The sequence below is a fragment of the Sceloporus undulatus genome, chromosome 10, assembly GCF_019175285.1.
Source record: "Sceloporus undulatus isolate JIND9_A2432 ecotype Alabama chromosome 10, SceUnd_v1.1, whole genome shotgun sequence".
Taxonomy (NCBI): domain Eukaryota; kingdom Metazoa; phylum Chordata; class Lepidosauria; order Squamata; family Phrynosomatidae; genus Sceloporus; species Sceloporus undulatus.
In genome coordinates, this window is record NC_056531.1 from 4,163,036 (window position 1) to 4,187,833 (window position 24,798).

Consider the following 24,798-nt stretch of genomic DNA (forward strand, 5'->3'; position numbering starts at 1 on the left):
CTTCCTCTGAAGCTGAGAGTGTGACTTGCCCAAGGCCACCCAGCAGATTTCATCGCCGAGCTGGGAATCAAACCTTGTTCACCAGAGCCGTAGTCCAACACTCAAACCAGGATGCCATGCTGGCTCTCTTTACTCTTCTTATACCAAATCCTTTTTTGGGAAGAGTTTGAGGTTCCAAGCTGGGGGGGGTTTTTCCATCTTCACCTTGGTCACCACCATCGCCACCAGTTTAGCTCCATCTCCAAGTTATAAAAGTCCCAGCCTGAAAGCGCTTGCTGTCTAAAATCCAAAAGGCAGCAGAAATGGAAGAAGGGAGAAACAAGAAAATTGGATCCATTTCATTGGTTTCATTTACGTGTATCTAGGTTTAGTTACAGTGGTCATGTTGGCTGGGTGATTCTGGCAGTTGTACTCCAAAACTGACTTTTCCAAGCAATGAGGATGAAGAGTTCTGGAACTCTTTCCAAGGCTTCTTTTGGTGCATAGTTCTGGGTAGCTCGGTTCAAATCTGGAAGTCCCTGACTGCTATGTAAAACACACTTAAGAACAAGGCAATTGCTAGTAGAAGGGAAACTGATTTTTGCAAGTGTTGAACAGTCCCACGGAACACAATGTGTTCATGCTCTACGCAAACAATGCCATCTTAACTCACTTTACTTCTCTAGTTGCTTGAGTAAAGGAGCCTATGAACAAAATTTGGCATTTGAATGATCTGGCCAACATCCACTTGAATATCTCTGGTCTGCCTCCAGGGAGGTTAACAGTTGGAGCGTATTGGATCAACGCAGGCCTTGTGCGGACTAAAAATCCAAAAGCCAGGGAGTGGCGGATGGGGGAAAGATAAAGGCGGCTGAGATGCAAGAGAGGCCTAGCTCCCCTAAGAAGCAGCCAGTGCCAAAAGAGAGACAAAAGAGAGTCTGTTAAGTGGTCAAAAAGAATCGCAGGTATTATATTACACAGGAAGACTTCTGATTAATCCAAAAGCCAGGATCAACACAGAGAGGGAGCTTGGCAAGGCAAAGAAAGAAAAGAGAACAGAAAAAGATGGAAATGGAGGGGGAAAAGTGCAAGGAAGAAGAACCACCTCCTTGCTTTCTCTGACCAGACACAGGTTCAGGGAAAAGACTTGTCCAGAGGAGTTTGAATGAACGGACACAAATAAAAAAAAACCCTATGAAATCTTCAACAAGATGTTGAAGATCAAGGTGTTCTTGTTCAAGGTTCTAACCAACTCTGTCCTCTCCCAAGAGCCTCCATACCAACCCCGACCTGTGCACAGTCAATTCATATTTTATGGCCACCAACTATGGCTCCCAATTCACTCAGTTCATTCTAGGAGAAGAAAACTGATCAAGGGAGGAGTCCATACAGCTACAAGAGAGTTCATGCTTTGCATGCAGAAGGTCGCCCCCCCAGCACTTCCAGCTAAAATACTACAGCTTGCATAGGTCAAGAAGGCCTAGTAGAGCCAATGCCATACAGAATAAGGTGGGGGACTTGCACATCTTCAACCTTCCATCTAGGAGGAATTCCAAAATGTCTTCCATCTGGAGTATGACTAAGAAGCATGAATTGATACTGATATGAGTGTTTTGTAGTTTTTCTTTGGTCACATCATCCATTTTTCTTGATACATCCTATAGTTTCTGGTGCCTTCTCCTCCTCCTTTGCAGTTAAGACATCTGGTTGCCCTGGACTTGCAGGCATCCATTTGTTGCTAGATTATTGTTGCTGGAATATTGTGTCCAGTTCTGGGCACCACAATTCAAAAAGGACATTGAGAAACTGTAGCGTGTCCAAAGGAGGGCAACTAAAATGGTGAAGGGTCTGGAAACCATAAAGCCTTATAAGGAACGCCTTAGGGAGCTGGGTATGTTTAGTCTGGAGAAGAGAAGGTTAAGAGGTGATATGATAGTCCTGTTTAAATATTTGAAGGGATGTCACATTGAGGAGGGAGCAAGCTTGTTTTCTGTTGCTCCAGAGAACAGGACAAGGAGCAATGGATGCAACCTACAGGAAAAGAGATTCCACCTCAACATTAGGAGGACCTTCCTGACAGTAAGGGCTGTTCGACAGTGGAACACTCTCCTTCCTCGGAGATTGTGATGGAGTCTCCTTCCTTAGAGGTTTTTAAACAGAGGCTGGATGGCCATCTGTCGGGGATGCTTTGATTGAGATTTCCAGGGGGTTGGACTGGATGGCCTTTGCGGTCTCTTCCAACTCTATGATTCTATGATTGCTGCTCCTGTATCTTCTCACCATCGGCTAAGCTAGCTAGAGTTGTAGTAGCAACCCAAACCTGCCAACTCCCCCCTTCCTCCACCAATGCTTCTCAGTAGATTAAACCTGGACTAAATAAGAGTGAAGGCCTGACTTTGTCCAGGAGGCAGCTTTTGTAAGAAAATACTGCCAGAGCTACAGCCCTTTAAGCCAGACTGCACTCTGGTCTCCTAAGGAGTTGGATGGGATTTAGAAGCTTCTGAAATTGCAGATGTCAAAATGAACTGGGGCATGAAATTAATTTTAACTGGGCCCTGTTAAAGAACACAAACATTAAACATCCAGGCGGTGGTATGTGGATCAAAAGGCTGTACAGTCCACAGAACCAAAAAACACACAAAACAAACAAGCAAGCAAACAAGCAAGCAAACAAAACCACTAAACAGCCTGGAGGGCAGGGAGCAAGTGTGCAAATTGATTTTTATTTTATTTCATTTTATTTTAAAGGAGATCCGCCAGCGCATCCCATGCCCACAAAAGTACACTGCAATATATCGTCCCTCTGGGAATGGGGGCAAGAGGGAAAGTTCCTTTGCTTGAAGGTTTCTCACACTGCTTTTCATGTCTTAAATAATGTAGCAGTGCATTACGGCTAAGACAGTATGTAGAGAGATCTTGCAGCACATTTGAGACTAACTGAAATAAAAAAGTTGGCAGCATGATCTTTCGTAGACTTCAGTCTACTTCCTCAGATGCTAACAACAACAACAACAATAATGTTGATGATGATGGTGATGATGAAGACTGAAGTCTACCAAAGCTCATGCTGCCAACTTCTTTATTTCAGTTAGCCTCAAAGGTGCTACAATCTCTCTCTACATGCTGATTCTACAGACGAACATGGCTATATCTTTGAATTCTACCACTATGGCTAAGAAAGTGAGCTATGAATCAAGAAACCTTCCATTCAAGTTCTGCCATGGCCACAAACAGCAAGCCACAGTTTCCACTGAAGGGCAGTTATGGGGATAATACTGAGTTACCACTTTGCATGGTTGCCATACAAGCAAATGTATTTCTTTCATTCATTTGTTCATTAGTGCCTGGCCTTATAACGGTAAAATCAAATTCAGAAAGAAAAGAACAGCAAATTGTGCAGAGAAGCAACTGCAACCTCCGCTAGAGAGGAGAGGTGTTCTGAAGTCACAGGTGCATTGAACTATAATGAATCCATCCCTGGCAACTTGCAGTTTGGGAATTCCTGGGCTCAATACGGCTTTATGGAAGTTGTTGTTGCTGCTGTTGTGTGTCTGTTAGAACACTCATTCTCCAAACCCAACCACCATTTACAAGTAGCAGCTCTAGAAATGCATATAGTAGAGATGGATACAATCCCTCAAGTATTTCTTCGCAAGTGGTGGAACAAAGTGCCCGAATGGACCGCGCTGCTTCGGAGTGCAAACATAAAAGGGCATTTAAACTTCCTGCAAAGGACAAGCAACACGGCGATGCAGAGATCTGTAAACCAACAGGAGCCATCAAAATGCACTTCAGAGAGGCCTGCATCCTCACCTGAGGGAAGCGCCAGGCATTTCCAGACCCTCTCTGAATGTTTCAAACCTGCCAGGTGGAGGGGCACAACCCAGATTGTGGGACTGTACAAAGAAAGTGACTGAAAAAATTCAGGTGCTTTCCAGTCCCTCTAAATAGAATCATCGAATCACAGAATCGTAGAGTTGGAAGAGACTCCAAGGGCCATCCAGTCCAACCCCCTGCCATGCAGGAACTCTCAGTCAAAGCATCCCCAACAGATGGCCATCCAGCCTCTGTTTAAAGACCTCCAAAGAAAGAAACTCCACCATTCTCTGAAGGAGTGTGTTCCACAGTCGAACAGCCTTACTGTTCAGAAGGTCCTCCTAATGTTGAGCTGGAATCTCTTTTCCTGGAGCTTGCATCCATTGTTCCGTGTCCTGTTCTCTGGAGCAGCAGAAAATAAGCTTGCTTCCTCCTCAATATGACATCCCTTCAAGTATTTAAACAGGGCTATCATATAACCTCTTAATCTTCTCTTCTCCAGGCTAAATATCCCCAGCTCCCTAAGTCATTCCTCATAGGGCTTCATGGTTTCCAGACCCTTCACCATCTCAGTCACCCTCCTTTTTGACACACTCCAGTTTCTCAATGTCCTTTCTGAATTGTGGTGCCCAGAACTGTAGACAGTATTCCAGGTGGGGCCTGACCAACACAGAATAGAGTGGCACTATTACTACCCTCGATCTAGACACTATACTTCTATTGATGCAGCCTACACAGACATGGACAAATAAACACTCCAGTTCTTCTCTTGCTCCTTGCTTCCCTCCATTCTAATATCTATCCTTACCCTCCCCCCAGTAAGAAACCACATCACTTCATCCATCCCTGGTAACAGTCTCTGCCTAGATCCAAATGACGAACTACTTAAGACATTTTGTTGCTTCCAGCCATACAAGCAGGAAACTGTCCTCTCTCCTTTCTTCTCATGGAAGGGAGAGAAGAGAGATGTGGCACGAAGGGCAAAAAGTCACTTTCCCCTGACTTAGCCTCACTCATGCGTTGACATCTGAAAGAAAGGTGGGAGGCAGAAGGAAAATTTCATTGCCCCATACTTACATTTTAATGTTCTCATGGTACTGTCTTGTGTCTGAAGGCTGGTTGTACAGCGGCTGAAATGGAAAGAAAATGAAATGTAAATCACAGCAGGGGAGGGCATTGTAGAATCAAGGAGGGCCAATATTAAGACGGTCTGCATCAAGTATGCCCCTAGAAGTCCTGACATTGGTACCAAGGGCTGACCAATGTCATTGCCCATCTAAACACTTCTGCCAACAGCCTTGGTGCTGCTTCTGCTCTCTATTTTCTTCTCCTTTTCTCCCCAAGGTGCTACTTTGCCTGAGTCATCCCAGAGCCTAGAATACAGTGTTCAAAGCGAGCAGGTTGAGAAATAAGTAATTTGTCCATATGTGACACAGCAGACTGTAGCAAACAGAGGAGAGCAGCCTGTTATTTGCTTTACCATGGAAGGATAGATGAAGCCACACACCTGGGAATTCAGGGTATGAAAGGTGGGGGTAGGATGACTACAGTAGCTCAGCAGCAGAGCAAATGACTTCCATGCAGAAGGACCCAGATTCAGTTGCCAACATTTCCTAATAAATGGGCTCTCATGTAGTAGGGAAGGAAAGGATAAGGATAACTGAGAAGATAGCTATTGCCTGTCGGAGTAGGCTCACCTTCTTCAACAAGATGTCTTGGCCTGGGATGTTGGGGACTGTGGTCAAACACAGCTGGAGAGCATCAGATTTACTCAGAAAGGAGACTAAGGGCTCGAAAAGACAGGCCAAATAAAGCTGCTTTGGGTCACTTTGGAGGTATGCTGTTTAAATGACACACGCATCTTAAGAGGCCAAAAGCTGTGCCAAAGCTGCATTCCAATCCTTAGGACTGGAGCATGGTTTTGGCGCGGCTTCCGGTCTCTTAGGACTCATGTATCATTTAAACAGCATACCTTCAAAGTGACCCAAAGCAGCTTTATTTTGGCCTGTCTGTTCGGGCCCTTAGTTTGTTAGTGGAACTTGCTTCCAAGTAAAGCTGCACAGGGTAATAGTTTCATAAGCAGAAATGCCGTATAATGCACTACTATGAGTGCATGTTCAGATGTAAGCCCCACAGAGAAGTAAGCATAGGAGTGCAGCTTGGGTTTTGCTGTAAGAAAGAGGGCTCAGGATACTTGTTCTGAGTATCTGCAAATTAGATGTTAAGCCGCCAAAAGAAGGCAAGCAGAAGTTCGCAGAACAGGAAAGCCCAGGGTGCTCATATCATATATATGGCGGCATTTTCTAGGTCAGGGGAGGCAAACTCAGAAAGTCAGGAGGCCAGTTTTTGGCCCCCGTGACTCACGATGGGCTACACTATCGCCAGAAAACCAACTGGGACTTCCAGCAAATGGAGACATATACAGAAGTCCATCTCTGGTTTTGTAAAACCTCAGGGAAGGAGGCTGGAGAAAGCAAAACGTCATGGTTCTGTACCTTGTTCTAAGCAAAAATTATTTCCAGGAACAGTAAGTGCAGAGGGACACTGGGGAGCAGGAACGGTCCTGAGGAGCAGCATGCAGACATGGATTCCCACCTTACTCTCAGTGCAGAAAGTCATCTTGTGTTTGCATGTTCTATGTCTCTCCACAGTACAGTTAGTCAGGACTATCTCCTTATGCAATGCTCTATACTGTATTACACCAAATCTTCATTCTATCCAATTTCAATAGTAAAACTGCCTCTCTACAAATTAGAAACCCACACCAACCCCTGATGGAAACAAGAGTGCAAATGAAGCCCTTTGTTCTTCAACCATGACCCTATAGTCAAGCCCTCCTTGTTGAGGAGGAGAACTCTGAATTTGAGTCCACTGTAACTCCCCACATTCCCAGCCATGACTCTTCAGCCCCTGTGAATCATTCATTACAATTATGACCGTACTTGGGTCATTTCCAGATGAGTAATGCAAATTACAGCTTTCAAAGTTTAACACCAGTCATGAGGTAGGAAGCGATAGAACGTCCCCTATTTTATGGGTCAGCGTGATAAATTCTCCTGGCCTCCTCGCTTGCTGAGCCAGCATAGAAAAGCAGAAAACTAGCATTTATCAGCAGTGGAATTTCCTCAAGATGAAAGTTCAGAAAGGGGTTGTTTGGAAGGTAGGCACCTTGAGGACCAGATTAAACAAAAAGAGCCATCCATAACTTTTCATGATCTATGCAGTCAAATGCTTTGCTATCATCTATGAAGCAAATGTTGATTCCACCCCCCTGAAATTCTTTGGTACTCCATTAGCCATCTATGTTTGCAATGTGGTCCTTAGTACCTCTTCCTTTCCTAAAGCCATCTATGTTTGTGATGTGGTCCCTAGTGCCTCTTCCTTTCCTAAATCCCGCTTGCACCTCTGTGACTTCTCTCTCCATGTATGATTGGAGTCTTTGCTGCACAATTTTGAGCATACTGTATATACATACTCCTATATCCTTAGTGTACTGCTCAGAGCAGTGCCCCATAATAAAAAGCAAGTTGTCAAATCAAACGCCTCCAAACCCAGGGGTGAAGGATAATTGACCTCTTACAATTTTGCCCCAGTTTGCAGACTTCTGGAGAAAAACCTAAGGCAGTGGCTTGGGACCTGGGAAGTGTCCCCAGGCAGGTGTTCCCCAGTTGCTGGCAGATGGTTCAATCTGTCAAGCTTCCTGCACTGGAATCAGGCCAGCAAGGCGCGCCAAAGCCAAGGAAGGCTTCCTTGCTGATCTCTCTCAACCATAGAGATGTCTGGAGTGAGTCTTTCACCTCAAACATTTGGCTGCCCTCCAAAACCCTGAGGCATTGAGATAAAGACGGTCGGAATGAAAGGCAGAATAAGTTGAAACACACACAGGGTTTTTTTCTCTCTAAAAGAAGTATAATGAGACTTACCAACTCCACCTGAGGTCCAAGGCCTTCCAGTATTCTGTGGGCAGCTTCTGCTTTTTTCTACAAAAAGAGGAGAGGGAAACTCATAAATACAGAAGTTGTGGGGGACTGGGACCCATGCATTTATTTCTTACTGTTACAACTGGTGTTATCTGCCCCACCATGGATGCACACACTCCAGTTTCCCGACACACTTAATCCCACTTCCCTCTCCCTTCACCTGAGCCAGAAGGAGAAAGCACAGCAACAGAGAAAGAGAGAAAAAGAGAACGAAAGAGTGCACCCAGGACCCTCCCATGATACAATGTCTCTGGTGCGGATGACAGGGTTGAGCAGCCACCAGGTTGAAAAGCAAAGAGCCGGGGGCCTCCACCTGTACATTTACTTCAAAGCTTTGGCAGGCAAAGAAAATGAATTTGGGAAGGAGTTGAGAGAGGAAGGTGGTGTGTACTTTGCTCTCGCTTGCTGGCGGCTCTCTCTTACACACACACACACACACACACACCCGCATGACAGATGAATTCTCTTTTGCTTTATAGCATTTGGATGCTATAAAGCTGAGAAGGAGGGTAGAGTATTATCAGGCTCCCTTCTCAGACTCAGATCTCCTTTGGGATGTGTAACTGCTTTATTAGCACTACTACACTGAGGCCTTTCTTCTCCCATTCCTCCCTACTCATTCGTTCCCTGCTCTCCACTTTTGACTTCTTGCTCTTTCCTCCCAGAGTTAGATTGCTGGGTACTCAACAGAGATATGCACAAACCACACCTGCACATGCTTGAAGGCCAGTTGTCGGACTCAGAACAAGGGATGCAAAGAAGCCTATGCCATTGTTTTGGTCAAAGACCGTAAATAAATATACTATTTGCCTATGCCATGGTAGTGAACAGTCAAATAAAAGGTGAGCTTTCCATTACAACAGAGGGCTTCTCCAAATGACAGCTCCTCACAGCCCAGTGAAACCAACTGGAAGATGTTGGAAGCTTTCTTGAACTTCCTTTATTATTATGTAGATATTGTTTGTTGAGGGAGAGAGAGGGACGGGATGTAGAGGTTCATTTGGGATTGGATTGTATGTATTACCATGGTTGTAAGCCGCCTAGATCCCGGTGGCATGGCGGGGTAAAAATAAAATTTTTATTATTATTTATTATTATTAATTACAAAAAGCCAAGGAGGGAAAGAAAGCAAAAGGCAGGCAGGCCCGGCAATTGGAAAGCTGGGAAGTGAGCAATTCAACAGGGATGAATGAAACAGAACCAGAAAAGAAAGCATGGCAGCAGGGAGTCAGGGAAACAGTCAACTGTATAGTCTCCTTTCATCTGCCTACTATACTGAGTGCTCTCAAGGTATTACAGATCGGCAGAGCTGTGTGTTATACCCTGCCGCCTTGATCTTTTAGGATCTTTTATTATTATTTTCATACTTATTAACAGGTTTCTCACCAACCACAATGATTTGAGAATACCACCGTGTTGTTGATAACAGCGAATAGTAAATACTGGTATGATATAGATGATACAGTTATTATAGGGAAGACGCCATTGCTCAGCAGGCGAGCGCACGCCTTGCATGCGGAAAGTCCCAGCTCCAGTCCTTAGTGTCTCAAGCCTGGGCAGGGAAAGATTCCTGTCTGGATCCAGAACAGTTGCTGCTTTAAGTCCACAGTGACAATACTGAACCAGATGGCACTGAACAAGGCACCTTCCCACTCCCTCCCCTCCTCAGTATCCAAATCAGTATGATTTGGATGCAGATCCAAAGCCAGGCATCGTACAAACACAAACAGAGTGGCTGTCAGAATCAAGCCATGGTTTGCTCTTATGAGATTCAGTTGTGATGAACTTTGGACCCACATTCTCCCCTTTCCTCCTTTGTACCTGAGAGGAAGACATTGGAAGCTTTCTTACTTTGCAGCTACCCTACTGGGAGTTGAAGAACGCACGGAGGCAACAAAACACGTAGGAGTTGTCTGCGGAGTAACAAGCCAGCTTTCCCTCCAACATCCCCGCACATCAGCTTCACCTCTGAGAGTCCTACTCCGATCAAGAAGGCCTGATGTAGACCAAGGCTGTTGGGAGTAGGGACTGAGGAGGGAAAGTAGAAGCAGTGTATACCAAAGTGGAGGTGGTGTGCAGGATTCTATGCCGCAGCCTCCCCAATATGCTTTATCGGTCCACTTCTTCTTTAAGCACCCCAACAGGCTAGAGTCTCCCCTTCCATCCAAATGCAGCACACTACCGTTTCAGCAAGAATGTACTACTGTACTTTTGACTGAAATAGCAAGCTTTAGTTTGTTCCAAGTTAGCTCATTTCCAACAAAGAGATAGCAAGGGCAGAAGGGAGTGTGGCCAATTATTTGTATGACAAACCACGGCCCTTACGGGAGCCAATGGTCCTTCTAAATAACTTGCATCTAACAAACAAAATAGAAAGAAAGAAAAGAAAGGAAAACAAGGAAAATAAAGTATGGCCATAGTTGGGGAAAGTGATCTCACGGGGAAATGTTACGTCTGGGCCCAAACAGACAGGTCAAAATAAAGCTGCTTCAGGTCACTTTGGAGGCATGCTGTTTAAATGCTGCATGAATCCTAAGAGGCTAGAAGCTGCGCCAAAGCCACTCTCTAGTCCTAAGGATGAGAGCACAGCTTTGGCGCAGCTTCTGGACAGATGCTTGTGTCATTTAAACAGCATACCTCCAAAGTGACCTGAAGCAGCTTTATTTTGGCCTGTCTGTTCGGACCCTCTGTTATGCAAATGAAATAGGGCCCTTGCATGGTACAGCAGAAAGTTAACATCTTACTGGAATAACTGTAACACTCCAAGAGAGGATCCAATAACATCAAAACAACGTTGTAAAATCATCACGCGACCTTATACATATCCCAACCATCTGCAGGATAATCATTCCGTATTACCTGGCATTACAAGTTGTTGTATGCATTACTGAGATAAAACGCATGGAGCCCTTTGAACTCTGTAAACATGATGTAAGTAAGAGCCTTCATGCTGAATCAAAAAAGGCAGGCCAAAGAGATCAATCCGTTCCAGCAGTTTGCCTCTCTACAGCAATTGACCAATATTGCCCCCAACTGGCACATCAGGTCTCTAGTTAAATTATAAATCCCAAACCAGGTGATTTTTGCTAACAGGAAAACAAATGTTGGCACCTTGTTTCAGACAGGAAATTCTTGGGCTTTGGACAAGATTAACACCTCTCCCGTTATTCAACATTATTAACAGTTCAGTGTGGAGAGCGAGCGAGCGAGCGTGCGTGTGTGTGTGTGTGTGTGTATGACATTTCAGAGTGCGTAGATTATGAACATCTATTCTAGGAGGAGACAGGAGGAAAACTTTCTTGTAGTAACAATGCAAGTATGTGCTGCTCCATCAACCCTGTGGCAGTCATACATGCAGACAAAATTATTGGTGAATGGTTCATACACTGCAGTATCTATAGAGAGTAAATGCAACATACTTGCCAGGCAAACATCTGTAACTACTAAACTCAGTCAAATATTGCTTTGGGACAGAATTACTGTACTGCTCAAAATGCCCAAAACAGATACAGCTAATGAATGTTGAAGTCTTCTCTTTGAAGAAGAGGTCCAGGGTTGTTCAACTAAGCCACAGGAACTCTAGTCTAAACCCAACTGTTAGGCCCAACTAGGTAGACCCTTTGAACCATAGGAACATAGTAAGTCAACACTTGTGTAAATTCCACAGATTCAAGAAGTCTGCTCTAGGCTTGTGCATTCTGAGAACCGCTATGTCTGGATGCAAGAAGCATCACTGGAGCATCACTGTCTGGATCCAAGAAGAACCACAAATCTTGGTCATTGGCAGGCTCTCTGTCTCCCTGGAGGGATAAATTATCGCTAGACTCATTTGGGCACTGTAAATGGTGCATGCGTAATTGTGCATCTGCTCCTGGGGCAACTGAATGTATCTTTTGTGATGGGAAAAACCATTATACAGTGAGCCCATGCCATATGCGGGCTCCTTATAGGCGGCTTTCCAATGGGGCTTGCATTTTTGTTGACTTTCTTTGATTTCTTGCTGTTGCTTGCTTTTTCAGTGGGAGGTCCCCAGTGAATTCTACCATCCGCGTCAACAAAACTATCCAGCTTTTTACTATGTTCCTCAAATGAATTTTATCCAATAACTACCACCTCTGTGTATGCATAAACCAGAATTCTTTTGGACACAGAAAAGGCTGCGTCAGATATTGCTGATATGAAGCAATAGACCGCTAGCCGGAAGCACTGACTGGAGTGTTGAAGCAAGTGCTGAATCAGAAGCCTGGCAATGTAAGCACCCTGATAGCCTCATGATGCTTTTTGATACCTCTATATTTTTATATGGCATATCTGGAAGCCAGCATGTGCTTTTGAGGTTGCAATGACCTTTAAACACTAAAAAAAAAGTAGTACAAGAATGAGGCACGTATGCCCCGAGACACGCAGACAGCTCAGGTGAGAAGAACACAAAGGATGAAAGCGGTTTGCTAACAAATGCAGTCCTCCCTCCCCCAGAGTGGGGCCTTGCCATTATAATTCCCATATACAAAAAGGGCAAAAGAAATGATCCATCAAACTTTAGACCAATTAGTTTATTAAGTCAAATCAGCAAAATGTATGCTAAACATTTACAAACTAAATTAATGGATTGGTTAGAAACTGAGAATATATTATATGAAGAGCAGGCAGGATTTAGAGCGGAAAGATCAACGATTGATCATGCATTGCTGCTGCAACATCTGACAGAGAAATACTTGCATATGGGTATCCCTCTCCATGCTGCATTCATAGATTTCAAAGCTGCATTTGACACTGTCTCCAGATCGAGACTATGGGACAAATTCATGAGTAGCTCAATAGACAAACGACTACTGTTGTTACTTGTCAAATTGCATGAAAATAACCGCCTGAGAGTGAGATGTAGTTCATCAGGCCATTTATCAAAAGAAATCCAGGTCAGGACTGGAGTTAGACAAGGGTGTGTTCTTGCCCCTATTTTGTTTAACTACTATATAAACTCCCTAGTTCCTTATTTGAGTGATTCTTCCTTCCATCCTCCTAAAATTGCAAATAGACATGTAAATCTACTGCTATATGCCGATGATGTAGCCATCTTATCCTTAACTTCTGTTGGACTTAGGAGAGCCCTGAAATCGTTAGCCAATTACTGTGTCGAAGAAAAACTAACAATAAATCATGCTAAAACTAAAATTATTACCTTCTCTAATCAATTTAGGAGAAGAAACTGGAAACTGGGAAACGAAACTATAGAACAGGTTAAAATCTTCAGGTATTTGGGGATCGTATTCCAGACCACAGGGAATAGATCTGCTCATTTAGATTTCATCTCAAAAAATGCACAAAAAACAGCAAATGCCATCCAATTGTACTTTTTTTCTAAAGGAGCTCAATTTATTCCAGCTGCAATCAAACTTTTTCAGGCCAAGGCCAGATCACAACTGTTGTATGGTGCTCAGTTAGGTCCCTATAATAATGATTTGTTGCCTCTGGAACGTGTACAAACAAATTTTCTAAGGAAAATTTTTCAAGTCGGTCGCACTGTCCCAAATGCTGTATTGAGGAGAGAGGCTGGAGTAAGTAAAATTGAAACAAGCATGTGGATTTATATCTTTTCTTATTGGCTTAAGTTAAATAAAATGCATGGTGGATTAACCAAATGTATTTTGGTTGATACCTATAAATCCTCTTGGGAATTGGCCATAAATAAGAAATTGACAACCTTGGGTCTGCTGAAGGATTCTATTCTGAAACTAAATTTCGACCAGGCTAAATTGGCTATAAAACAAAGACTGCTTGACATTGAAGGCCAGACAGAGATTGCTGCATTTCCTGGCCATATTTTGATTAATAGGCAAATCCTGGTGTCTTCTCCAGCTCCATATCTGTTTCAAATCACTCTACCTAAATTTAGAAGAGCGTTTTCTTTGGCACGATTTAATGCCCTCCCCTCAGCGGTTTTGGAAGGCAGGTTCAAGAAAATTCCCTTCCATGCACGGCTTTGTCCCTGCAACGAGGGAGACATTGAAACTCTTGAACATACATTCTTATATTGTCAATTCTATAAAGATTCCCGACTTCAACTGATTACCCCTCTTTTGGGAAAATTTACAAGTTGTACAGATACCTCACTTGTTTGTAATCTTCTGAACTGTCAGATACCTAGCATTGTATACAAAGTAGCAAAATTTTGTTACATTGTATGTAAAATACGTCCTCTAATGAAGAGATGAAATTGAAATATTAACTGAGACCAATATTGATAGAGAACTGGAAGCTATCAGAGTCAGATGCGGACTGTGTTTTATGGCTCATGTCTTGTCCTCTGTGATTGTATTTTATGCATAACAATTGCATTTTATCCCTTTATCTCTTTTATCTCTTTTGCTATTCATAGCTGTAGTGCAATCTAAAAGTTTTTACAATTAGAGCTTAATATTGGTTTTTATGATTACTATTGTATTTGCTGGTCAATGACCGAATAAACTTTATTACATTACATTACATGCAGTCCTCCCTCTCACTTTCTGCAGTTCCTACTGAAAAGGAAAGCAAAGGATGGGCTCTCACCAATGGATCAAACAAGTCTGCATTCCCCCTTTACTCCCTACTGTGTTCCCAAGTACCTTTCGTCTCCACATTTTAGGGTGCTCCAGATCCTGTCGCTGAGTTGTTTAGTCAATGATGCCACCAATCAAACTGACCCTTTTTTATCTCCTGGATATCAAAACAATCCACCACTTTTGGTCTTTTTTTGGTCCTTCTGAAGGGCTATTAAGTCTTTACTTCTTATGAAACTGCCTTTATCTAGGGCTAGTTTTAAGGTATAAATATGGGTAGAAGTCCCTAGTTTCGGTGCACACAATTGACCCCTTAGCTGTGCTCTGTGACTGTTGCTTTCAGACTCCCATCTGAGCCATTCCTGCTTAACATGGACCAGTCTTTGAGACAAGTAGATATCACCCCCAAACCAACCTTCAATCTCCGGTATCCCCTTTCACATTTCCTTTTTGGTTAGCTCTGAATGCTGGATGTTAGAGTAATTTATTCTTGTGTGCATGCTCTTTCATATTTCTTCCCAATAAAAGTTCTATAAGTTAGGGGACTCTATCAGTTAGTACTGGTATAAAAAGGTGCTCCTGATTCTAGAGATTACCCACTATAGTACTATAACTATCCAAACTTCATCCTATATAACACAAAGGAATTGATGATTCCTGAGTTTAGAGATTAGTAACACTTGTGAATACAAGGGGTGCACAAAATCAAGCCTCTGATGCAGCACATCCTTATGATATGGAAATCTTCCATAGGGGTAGGCAACTGCAGCATGTCTAGGGACCACTTTTATGCCCCAGGACCCTCTGGGAATTGCATGGACTATTGAAAAATTAAAACAAAAGAAACTCCAATGTGGCTGGAAGTCCACTTCTGGTACTCAAAAAATGTTATCTTTGTGTTACTGTATATAGTACCGGAGGCCTTGCAATCCATTAAAAATGTAAACTGGTGCAACTGGAGTCTTCTTTTTCCTTTGGGGGACATTTTTCGTAAATCACACCACCGCGAAAGGGCCCTGTACACTGAAAAATATGGTCCTGGGCCCACTGCAGTTGTGCACGTCTTGCATTAGAAAAGACGTGATATAAATCATGGTTTAAAGAGTTGTCCGTGACATATCAGGAGGTTATATTTATGTCTATATTTTTGGTAGAGTGTACTGTCTATCCATCAGCGACACTTGCTCAAAGACAATCTAGACATACCAGGGCAGGCTCCGAGGAGAAGAACTGGGACATGATTTGTTATACCTTGGTGGCTGGAGACATGAATTCTGCACTTGCTCAGGGGCACATGTTCCAGGCCTTGGAACTGTAACTGAAAACAAGAATCCAAGACTGAACCTTGGAGAGCAACAGCACAAGTTACTCAACTGTATGCATCAGTTCTTGGTACGCTAAAATCAGAGCTTGGCCACATGCTGTCAGAGGTGTGTGTTGGCAGAAGGTGAACTGTAGTCCAAACAAAGCAACTTTTCCACGCTTTGATTGAAATACATCACAGCAACCACATGAAGTCAGACTCTCTCTCTCTCTCTCTCTCTCTCTCTGATATGATACACAAGCGGTGAAGCCATCTAGTGGCTGGCTCTTGCATTACCAGGAGAGAGTGTCACAGATTGCAACGTGAATTAGCCACCACCAGCAAAGAAGGGCTAGAAAGGGAAACGTGAATGCAAGCGGAATCCAGTCGCATCTGGGTGGAAAAGTGTACAATTCGTCAAGGCGGGCGAGAGCTCTCCAGAGAAGAGTTCAAAAGGGAGAAGTATGTTTTGTCAAACAACACAAACCCTTGCTCAGAAAAGCAGCGCTACTTTAAGCTGGAAAGGCTTCACTGCTCGGAAGCGTGTGCACCAAGGCAAGGCGTCACATTTGCTTATTTCTAGTATTTGTACAGTGCCCGATCTCTAAGCTGTTGGACATTAAAACACATAACCAAGGGACATTGAATCTAATATAAAAACAAAAAGAGCTTCCAACCATTGAAGAGATCAGTGCGAACCTCTTTGCTGGCATAACTACACTGATGTAGGTGGTAGGCACCAGAGTAAAACAGGCACGGATGTTGCATTGATGGGGAGGAATAGAAGCAGAAGGGAAAGCTTGAAGGCTGGCGGGGCAGTTTCCTCCAATAATAATTTTTTTTGCTGACCCCTCTGCCACTGCTATATACACCAGTGTAAGGAACTATGTAATGCTGATGCAAGGCCAGCAATAAAGATGTTTTAAAAAATAAATACAACCCCCCCTTGAGAAGTTGTCAGCAAGAAAAGACCTGTGTAGCCAGGCATTCCCCCCCCCATCATGTATTTAAAGCTGAATACACTCTCCACATCTCAGACTATGAGATGGCTGCTACCACTTAGAAGGTCTGACTTTGCAATGTCATCCAGTGGCATTTCAAGCTGTGAGGACAGACAATAATGTCTCTGTTGAGCATAACAAGGGTTGACTGGGCCCATGCAGCGAAGGATTCATAGGTACACACTCCCAAATCCAAAAGGGCTGGGGTGAAGAATGCGTTTGCTGCTTATACCACAGAAGTGGACATCTTCTGAACAGTCCTGTTGTGCGAAGTTGAAGGCTTTCATGGCCGGCATCCATAGTTTTTTGTGGGTTTTTGGGGCTATGTGGCCATGCTCTAGAAGAGTTTATTTCTGACGTTTCGTCAGCATCTGTGGTTGGCATCTCTGAAGATGCCAGCCATAGATGCTGGCAAAACATCAGGAATAAAGTCCTATTGTGGCTTGTTATTTGGTTACGTCTGAATGGAGACCATTGGATTACAGTCTCCAGAATCCTCCAGCTAGCATTGCCATTGGCCGTGCTTGCTGGAGGATTTGAGCTGTAGCCCATAAACGTCATTTTCCTAAGCTTTATTTGAACATGACAGAATGCTGGGAACCTGCATATACACTTTAGATGGACGATTGGTTCCCTTTTTTCTAGAGCTTCACCGCTTCGCAGAATAAAATGTAGGCACCCCATTTCAGAACATTCAAACTGCATCTCTTCATTCCATACATGAAAACACAGCCCTCCCACTAGCATGGCACTCAAAAGGGACAGACGAGCATTCCTAGGTGGTCTCCCATCCAGGTACTAGCCAGACCTAGACCTGCTTAGCCTCAGCAACAGAGCATGCCACAAGCCCTACATTCTGCCCCGGGACTGCAAGGCTGTCTATTTTTGGAAACACCAGACCAAATATTTCTCCTACCGTTCATTCTATACACAAACATTACAGCCGGAATGTAATTATATAGCTTTTGCTGGTGGTCTGGCTTCAACTGCACATCTCCCTTTGCAGTCAGAGTAAACACCTTTCCCCAGTAGAGCACGGAATAAACCAAATCGCTGCTAATAAAAAGGAAAAGGACATTTTGCCCCTGCTGGAATGGAATCCTTCCTGCAGAAAACAATGCACAGCCACAGAGATTTTTGTAATGTTCATCAAGGGAGAAAAGGGTGTCCAACAGTCCCTACAACAGTGATGGCAAACATTTTAGAGGCTGAGTGTCCAAGCTTCAACCCAAGACCCACTTATTTATTGCAAAGTGCCGTGTCCCTCTGGCTTTCTAGTAACAAACTCTGGCAAACTCTGTGCAGGGGCGACGGCACATGTGCCCACAGAGCGGGCTCTGAGTGCCACTTCTGGCACGTGTGCCATAGGTTCACCATCACTGCTTACAACCTCACCGTCGCTCCATAGCCTCTCCCACAACCATAGGTTCAACAGAAATTTCTCAGCATGTGCTAACCATGGCTGCCTCCTACTTTTCATCCTTATTGTCTAACTTTTCAACTGCTCTGTTAAGTCTACGGAAAAAAAGTTGAGGAAAGTTCTATCAGCAAATAAAAAGAGAGAGGGCAGGGTAACCCTGCAGACAAAATCAAAGCACAAGCTTCCAACCAAGACTGCCAAAATCTCCAGCCTCGTGAAGCTGAAATCCTAAACACCCTTGCGAGGGAGTAAGCCTCACCAAACCCAGTGGAGATCTACCTCTGAGTAAGCATGATAGGATTGTGCAGTGAGTCACTCCCGGGCTTCAAGGACTCTCAAAGGGGGGCTAGGCCTTTGCAAGCCAAGAGGGAAGAGAGGAGGAAACTAGAGTTATTTTCAGCAAAAGGAGGAGGTGTTTTTCCTGGCATCCTTCCAGCCACCATTCTAAAGAGGCATGCGGTCACTGAACCATGCTCTGAATTTTATTTATAGCATCTCTCAGCCAGCCTCAAAACGTAACATAAGCACTTCCATTCAGGATCAAGCCTTTCTTGCATGGATGGAGATAAGAGCAAAGACAGAAAAATGCACACACACATACAAAACGTTGCTGAGAAAACAGACATTCCTCTCTGGGGCATGCTCCACACAGACGGATCCAAACGCAACCATTCGTTCCAGCCCTTTCTTTCTCCCTTCCAGGGTGAGCACAACAAAGACCTTCTTGGTTGGACTGGAATTTGGTCTGGGTTTTGTTTTGGCCAGCACTTGAAAATGTTCCTTTCCCCCGCTATAGCTTCTGGAACCTCCATCCAGCATAGTCAACACCTAGGACTAGGTTGTAACGCCATGGAGGCAGCAAACTGGAAGAGAACAACAGGGGTCATTGCTGGGGCTTTCCAAGCAGAACGCACTTTACTGATGTGCAGATGGTCCTTTATTGTCGCCCCGCCACAACGTCCAAAGGGAGAGCCACACACATGAAGCTGTGACAACATTACAGTGCAGTAGATGTTTCTGGTAGTGGATTAGCCACTCAGTGAAATAAACTGGTCAGAGAAACCTTATGTGTCCAAGGTATAGGTAAAGACAGTCCCTTGACATGAATGTCTGGTCGTAACCAACTGTAGGGGACAGTGCTCATCTCTGTTACAGCCAAAGAGTCAGCATTGTCCAAGGGCTACTCCACTGGTCATGTGGGCAGCATGACTGCACCAAATGCTGTTACCTTCCCCCCAAAGTGGTACCTATTTATCTACTTGCATTTGCATGCTTTTGAACTGCTAGGTTGGCACAAGCTGGGACTAGTGACTAGGGACTAGGAGCCCTGGTGGAACAGTGGTTAAATGCCTGTATTGCAGTCACTCACTCAAAACCATAAGGTTGCAAGTTCAATACCAAAGAAGGGCTCAAGCTCGACTCAGGCTTGCATCCTTCTGAGGTCGCTAAAATGAATACCCAGCTTGTTGGGGGCAATTAGCTTACAGTTGTAAACCGCTTACAGACTGCTTAGTTCAGTATGAAGTGGTATATGAATGAAGGTGCTATTGCTATTGCTAGTGACAGGAGCTCACCCCATCACACGGCACCTGGGCCTTGAACTGCCAAATGTCCGATCGCCTGATTGGCAAAATTGGTGTCTTAACCACCTGCCCTATTTTTACCTATAGATAGACTAGAATTCCCATCACCTCAGTCAGGATGGCTAGACAAACAAACAAACAAACAAACGGGTCCTAGAACAGATCAAGCCTGAAAGCTCCTTGGAAGCCAAGATGATCAAATTGAGGCTGTCTTACTTTGGCCATATCATGAGAAGGCAGGAATCATTGGAAAAAACAACAATGCTAGGAAAGTTAAGAGGGCAGTAGAAAGAGGGAAGACCAACGCCAGTTGGATGGACTCCATCGGAAAGGCCACAGGGCTGAGCCTGAAGGAACTGAGCAGAGCAGTGGAGGACAAGGGTCTTAAAGAGATCTCAACCATGGATTTCCCAAGATCGACCTATGTGTGTGAGAAGATAGACAGACACACACACTCAGACAAAGAAAGAGAGAGAGAGAGAAAGGAAGGAAGAAAGAAAGAAAAACACATAGCCGCTGACAAATCAATTTATCAGCAAAGATAAAAACCAGAAAGTGTTTAAACGGCACAAGAGAGGACACCGCGACATTCTGCTTCACAGACCAGTGAAATCCGCAAATGACTAACTTTGAGGAGGAAGGAAATGAGTTGCTGGGGGATGACTCCAAAGACCACTGCCAACACTTCTAATGCAAAAGGGGACGGAAGCATGTGCTTTCGGATGCATACAAATTTTTATTTTTAGTAGGCGTCGGGGAGCCAAGCCTCTGCATTTCGCAAGATCACAAACCTAACCCACTCTCTAACCCACAAGAGCTTATTACTGGCATACGTAAATATAGTCACCCTTACTCTATTTGAATATTGCAACTAGTTTTATTAAAATTCATTGAATAAAAAAGGTGTGTGTGTGTGTGTGTTTCCCAGGATGCTGATGGGTCTATGCATTGGTACACCTTCTGGTGAGTTAGGAGTTTTAAAGGGTAAGAAAAAGTGACTGAGGTGAAGTCAAAGGCTTTCATGGCCAGCATCTATAGATTTTTGTGGGTTTTTCGGGCTCTGTGGCCAGGTTCTAGAAGGGTTTATTCCTGACATTTTGCCTGCATTTGTGGCTGGAATCTTCAGAGAATGCTGGCATGGAAGAGAGTGGGGTATATATACTGTGTGACCCTTGGTTGAGAGGGCCTTGGCTTTGCCATTTACCAACAGACCAACCCAGAGATTAACATGTAAAGCACTTCCTCTCAAACAACAGTCACACAGTATATATACTCCACATACCTCCATGCCAGCATTCTCTGAAGATGTCAGCCATGGACGCTGGCGAAACGTCAGGAATAAACTCTTCTAGAACATCGCCACATAGCCCGAAAAACCCACAAAAAACTAAAGGTGACTGAGCTGATTTTCTTTTATCTGCCTTGGTCGGGGGGGGGGGGACACTTGAAGTCGTGGCATTGTATACACAGACTAGTAGATGTCCCCAAGGATTTAGGTAGGAAAACTGCCCTGATTTACATGAATACGCTAGGGATGGAACCTGGGACCTGTAGCCAAACCAGAGCTCTGTACCAAAGGTCTGCCTTTGGTGTTTCTTCTCTGCCTCTAAAGCTGGGAACCTGCTTCCTGACCTGGAAGGATAATTCCTCTAGCCTGGCGAAAAGCCAGCGACAGACCAATACTCCATTAATTTGCCTACAGGACTGTGAAGGTGCTCACGCGGGTAAGATCTACCTATATAAAACGCATTCAAAATGTGCACCAAAGCAATAAAAAAGGGGAGGGGGGGGGGAACTGTTCCGACTTTCCATTTTTCAGCATAATACTGTGTGTATTTTTAGACAACCAGCTATGCCCTTTTGGAGAAACAAGTGCTGAGACAGAAAGCGAATTAAAATTTAATCTTATTGATTTCTGCAGACACAGTCCCAAGAGCCAAACAGACATTACTGCCTCCTTCCGCTGGCTGCATCACATCATGGCGATATTTTTTTAAAATGCCTAAATCCATAGACAGCCAAGCATGGAAATGGACGGCTTGCAGCGTCTCTGCCGCCCACCCTCCTCTCCACCCCCAGAGAATTGGGGGGGCAGTGGCAGGAGACAGGAGGAAGATGCTTTACAGAGCCAGAAACTCAGAACGCTGCGCCTTAATTGCTTGTTTCAACAGAGCGCCTTGCCTTTTCTTGACACAGCAGAAGCACTGAACGGGAAAACACTGCAGTGGATGTCCTTGCATGAACTCTCCCTCTCCGGCAAGAGAGAGGGAGAGAGAGAGCGCACTAGCTGAAGAGGAAAAGACAGAGGGAGGGAAGGTGGGAGGGAAATGATGAGATCAACTCTCAAAAAGGAAGCTGACAGGCACTTGCTCAAAGGCTTACTCGCATCTGAGAAATGCCGCAGTTAGTCGAGATGGATGAAAAAGCCTCCAGCCTCCAGGGAAAGATTGTTCCCCTTGTAAATCTGAGCAGAGAAGAGAGTCCCACTTTCAGCAAAGTGGAGGCGCTATAAAGAAAGAGGTGTCAGCCACAAAAAAATACGTTCGTGTGGTATGGGGGTGGCAGTGAATGGGCATGATGCCCGGTCCTAAATGCAAAACCAACTAAACGGAATCCTATCTCAGTCATCTAAATGAATTCAAGTCGCCAGGGCCAGATGAACCTCAGCCCAGGGTACTAAAAGAACTGGCTGGCAGAAGTAAGAAGAGAGTCCCACTTTCAGCAAACTGGAGGCACAATAAAGAAAGATGTGCCAGCCACAAAAAATATGTTCGTGTGGTATGGCGGTGAATGGGCATGGTGCTCGGTCCTAAATGCAAAACCAACTAAGAAGAACCCTATCTCTGTTATCTAAATGAATTCAAGTCTCCAGGGCCAGATGAACTTCAGCCCAGGGTACTAAAAGAACTGGCTGGCAGATCTCAGAACTTCCATGCCAGCATTCTCTGAAGATGCCAGCCACAGATGCGGGCGAAACGTCAGGAATAAACTCTTCTAGAACATGGCCACATAGCCCAAAAAACCCACAAAAAACTATGGATGCCGGCCATGAAAGCCTTCGACTTCACAATCTCAGAACTGCAGACAGTAATCTTTGAAAACTGCAGAACAGGAGAGGTCCCAGCAGACTAGAGGGAGGCAAATGTTGTCTCCATCTTCCAAAAAAGAGGACCCAAATAATTACTGCCTGTCATCCAGCCGGACATCAATACCAGTAACAATTCTAGAGCAGATTATGAAACAGACAGTCTGTAAGCACTTAGGAAGGAATGCTGCGATTACTAAAGGTCAGCATGGGTTTCTCAAAAACAAGTCATGCCAGACTAATCTTCTCATTCTCATTCTCTCTCTCTCTCTCTCTTTAAGAGTCACAAGCTTGGTAGATGAATTGAATGCTGTGGATGTAACGTACCATGATTTCAGAAAGGCCTTTGAAAGGGTCCCCCATGATATTCTTGCAAACAAAAAATTCTGGCAAAATGTGGGCTAGCCTCTGCAGCTGTCAGATGTATTTTTAATTGGTTGACTGGCTGAATACAAAGAGGGCTCACCAATGGCTCCTCTTCATCCAGGAGAAAAGTGACTCGCTGGGTGCTTCTGTCCTGGGTTCAGTGGTACTCAACATCTTTTTCAATGACTTGGATGATGGAATAGTAGGCATACTTATCAAATTTGTAGATGACACCACATTAGCAGGGGTAGCTCATACCCCAGAGGACAGGATCAGAATTCACAATGAGCTCCAGAGGTTAGAGAGCTGGGCCGAGACTAACAAAATGAATTTTCACAGGGTTAAATGTAAGGTACTACACTTAGGCAGAAGAAAAAAATGAAATGCACAGATATAGCCTGGGGGACACCTGGTTTGACAACAGTACATGTGAAAGGGATCTAGGAGTCCTAGTAGACCACAAGTTGAACATGAGTCAACAGTGTGATGAGGCAGCTACAAAAGCCAATGCAATTCAAGGTTGCATCAATAGAAGTATAGTGTCTAGATCAAGGGAAGTAATAGTGCCACTCTATTCTGCTTTGGTTAGGCCTAACCTGGAATACTATGTCCAGTTCTAGGCACCACAGTTCAGAAAGGATGTTGAAAACCTGGAGCGTATCTAGAGGAGGGTGCCCAAACTGGTGAAAAGTATGGAAACCATGCCTTATGAAGGAGTGACTTAGGGAGCTGGATATGTTTCGCCTGGAGAAGAGAGGGTCAAGAGGTGATACAATAGCCCTGTTTAAATAGCTGAAGAGATGTCATACTGAAGATGGAGCAAATTTGTTTTCTGCTCCTCCAGAGAATAGGACCCGGAGCAATGGATGCAAGCTACATAAAGAGAGATTCCACCTAAACTTTAGGAAGAACTTCCTGATGGTGAGAGCTGTTTTACAGAGAAAGATGCTGCCTCCGAATAATAGAAAAGCCTGTAGATCTGCTGAATTTGGATAACTGAGATGTGTTGCAGCATTCAGCTCTTCTTATTCCAGACCTTGGGACTGTCTGGTACAACAATGTGTTGCAACCCACATGGTCTTCTTCACCCCAAAAGATCAAGTGGCCTGAGACTCACCCGATTCTCATCATAGATGATCTGGACTAGGCTGCGGTGCTTGGACTCAATTGGCGGAGGCGATATCGGCTTCTCAGGCTCCAGCGGTTTTGCTGCTTCCTCCTCAAGCTGTTGCTATAGAGTATAGAAAAGAGGGGAAAAAAGTAAGAAGTGGGGGAAAACCTGAAAACTCACTTCTGAACTCCACCTAAAAATGTCATCACTGCCATTAAATGTCATATTTAAGTGGCTGAGAGCACTTTAACAGCACCAGTAAGACAGAGATTTACAAACACGCAGCGTTAATATGTCCACTCAGTTTTCTTCTGTAGAACAACAGTCTAAACCCCCAAAATGCTCAGGCCACATTAGTGCTCCTGCAATTTAAAACAAATCTCACGTTTCATGTTTTTCTCTCTGAGAAATAATATGATTTTAGACATAAGCAGGACAAGAATCCCCTGGCATCTGTGAGCTAGTTCGCCACACAGAGATGCAGCTCTGTAATCTTTCCAAGATGCTGAAAACCTATTTGGTGCCAATGTTGAACTTTGCCCAGCAATCCCTGGTGGGTTAATTTTTTTGATAGCTGGCCAAGAGGAATTACAGGGTGCCTGCCCTCCGTGGCAT

At 44.3% G+C, this 24,798-nt stretch overlaps 1 protein-coding gene across 22 annotated transcripts in view; it reads right to left on the reverse strand.

Annotated features, from left to right (window-relative positions):
- The window catches only part of NCOR2 (nuclear receptor corepressor 2), a 284,263-nt gene that overhangs the window by 115,905 nt on the left and 143,560 nt on the right, over positions 1–24,798 (reverse strand). For all 22 annotated transcript variants that reach the window (XM_042441337.1, XM_042441335.1, XM_042441357.1 and 19 more), the window contains 3 exons: positions 24,190–24,303; positions 7,719–7,775; positions 4,873–4,925 (listed from right to left, as the gene is read on the reverse strand). In XM_042441337.1, coding sequence (XP_042297271.1) covers positions 4,873–4,925; positions 7,719–7,775; positions 24,190–24,303 — 224 coding nt within the window. The remainder of the gene's footprint in view (positions 1–4,872; positions 4,926–7,718; positions 7,776–24,189; positions 24,304–24,798) is intronic.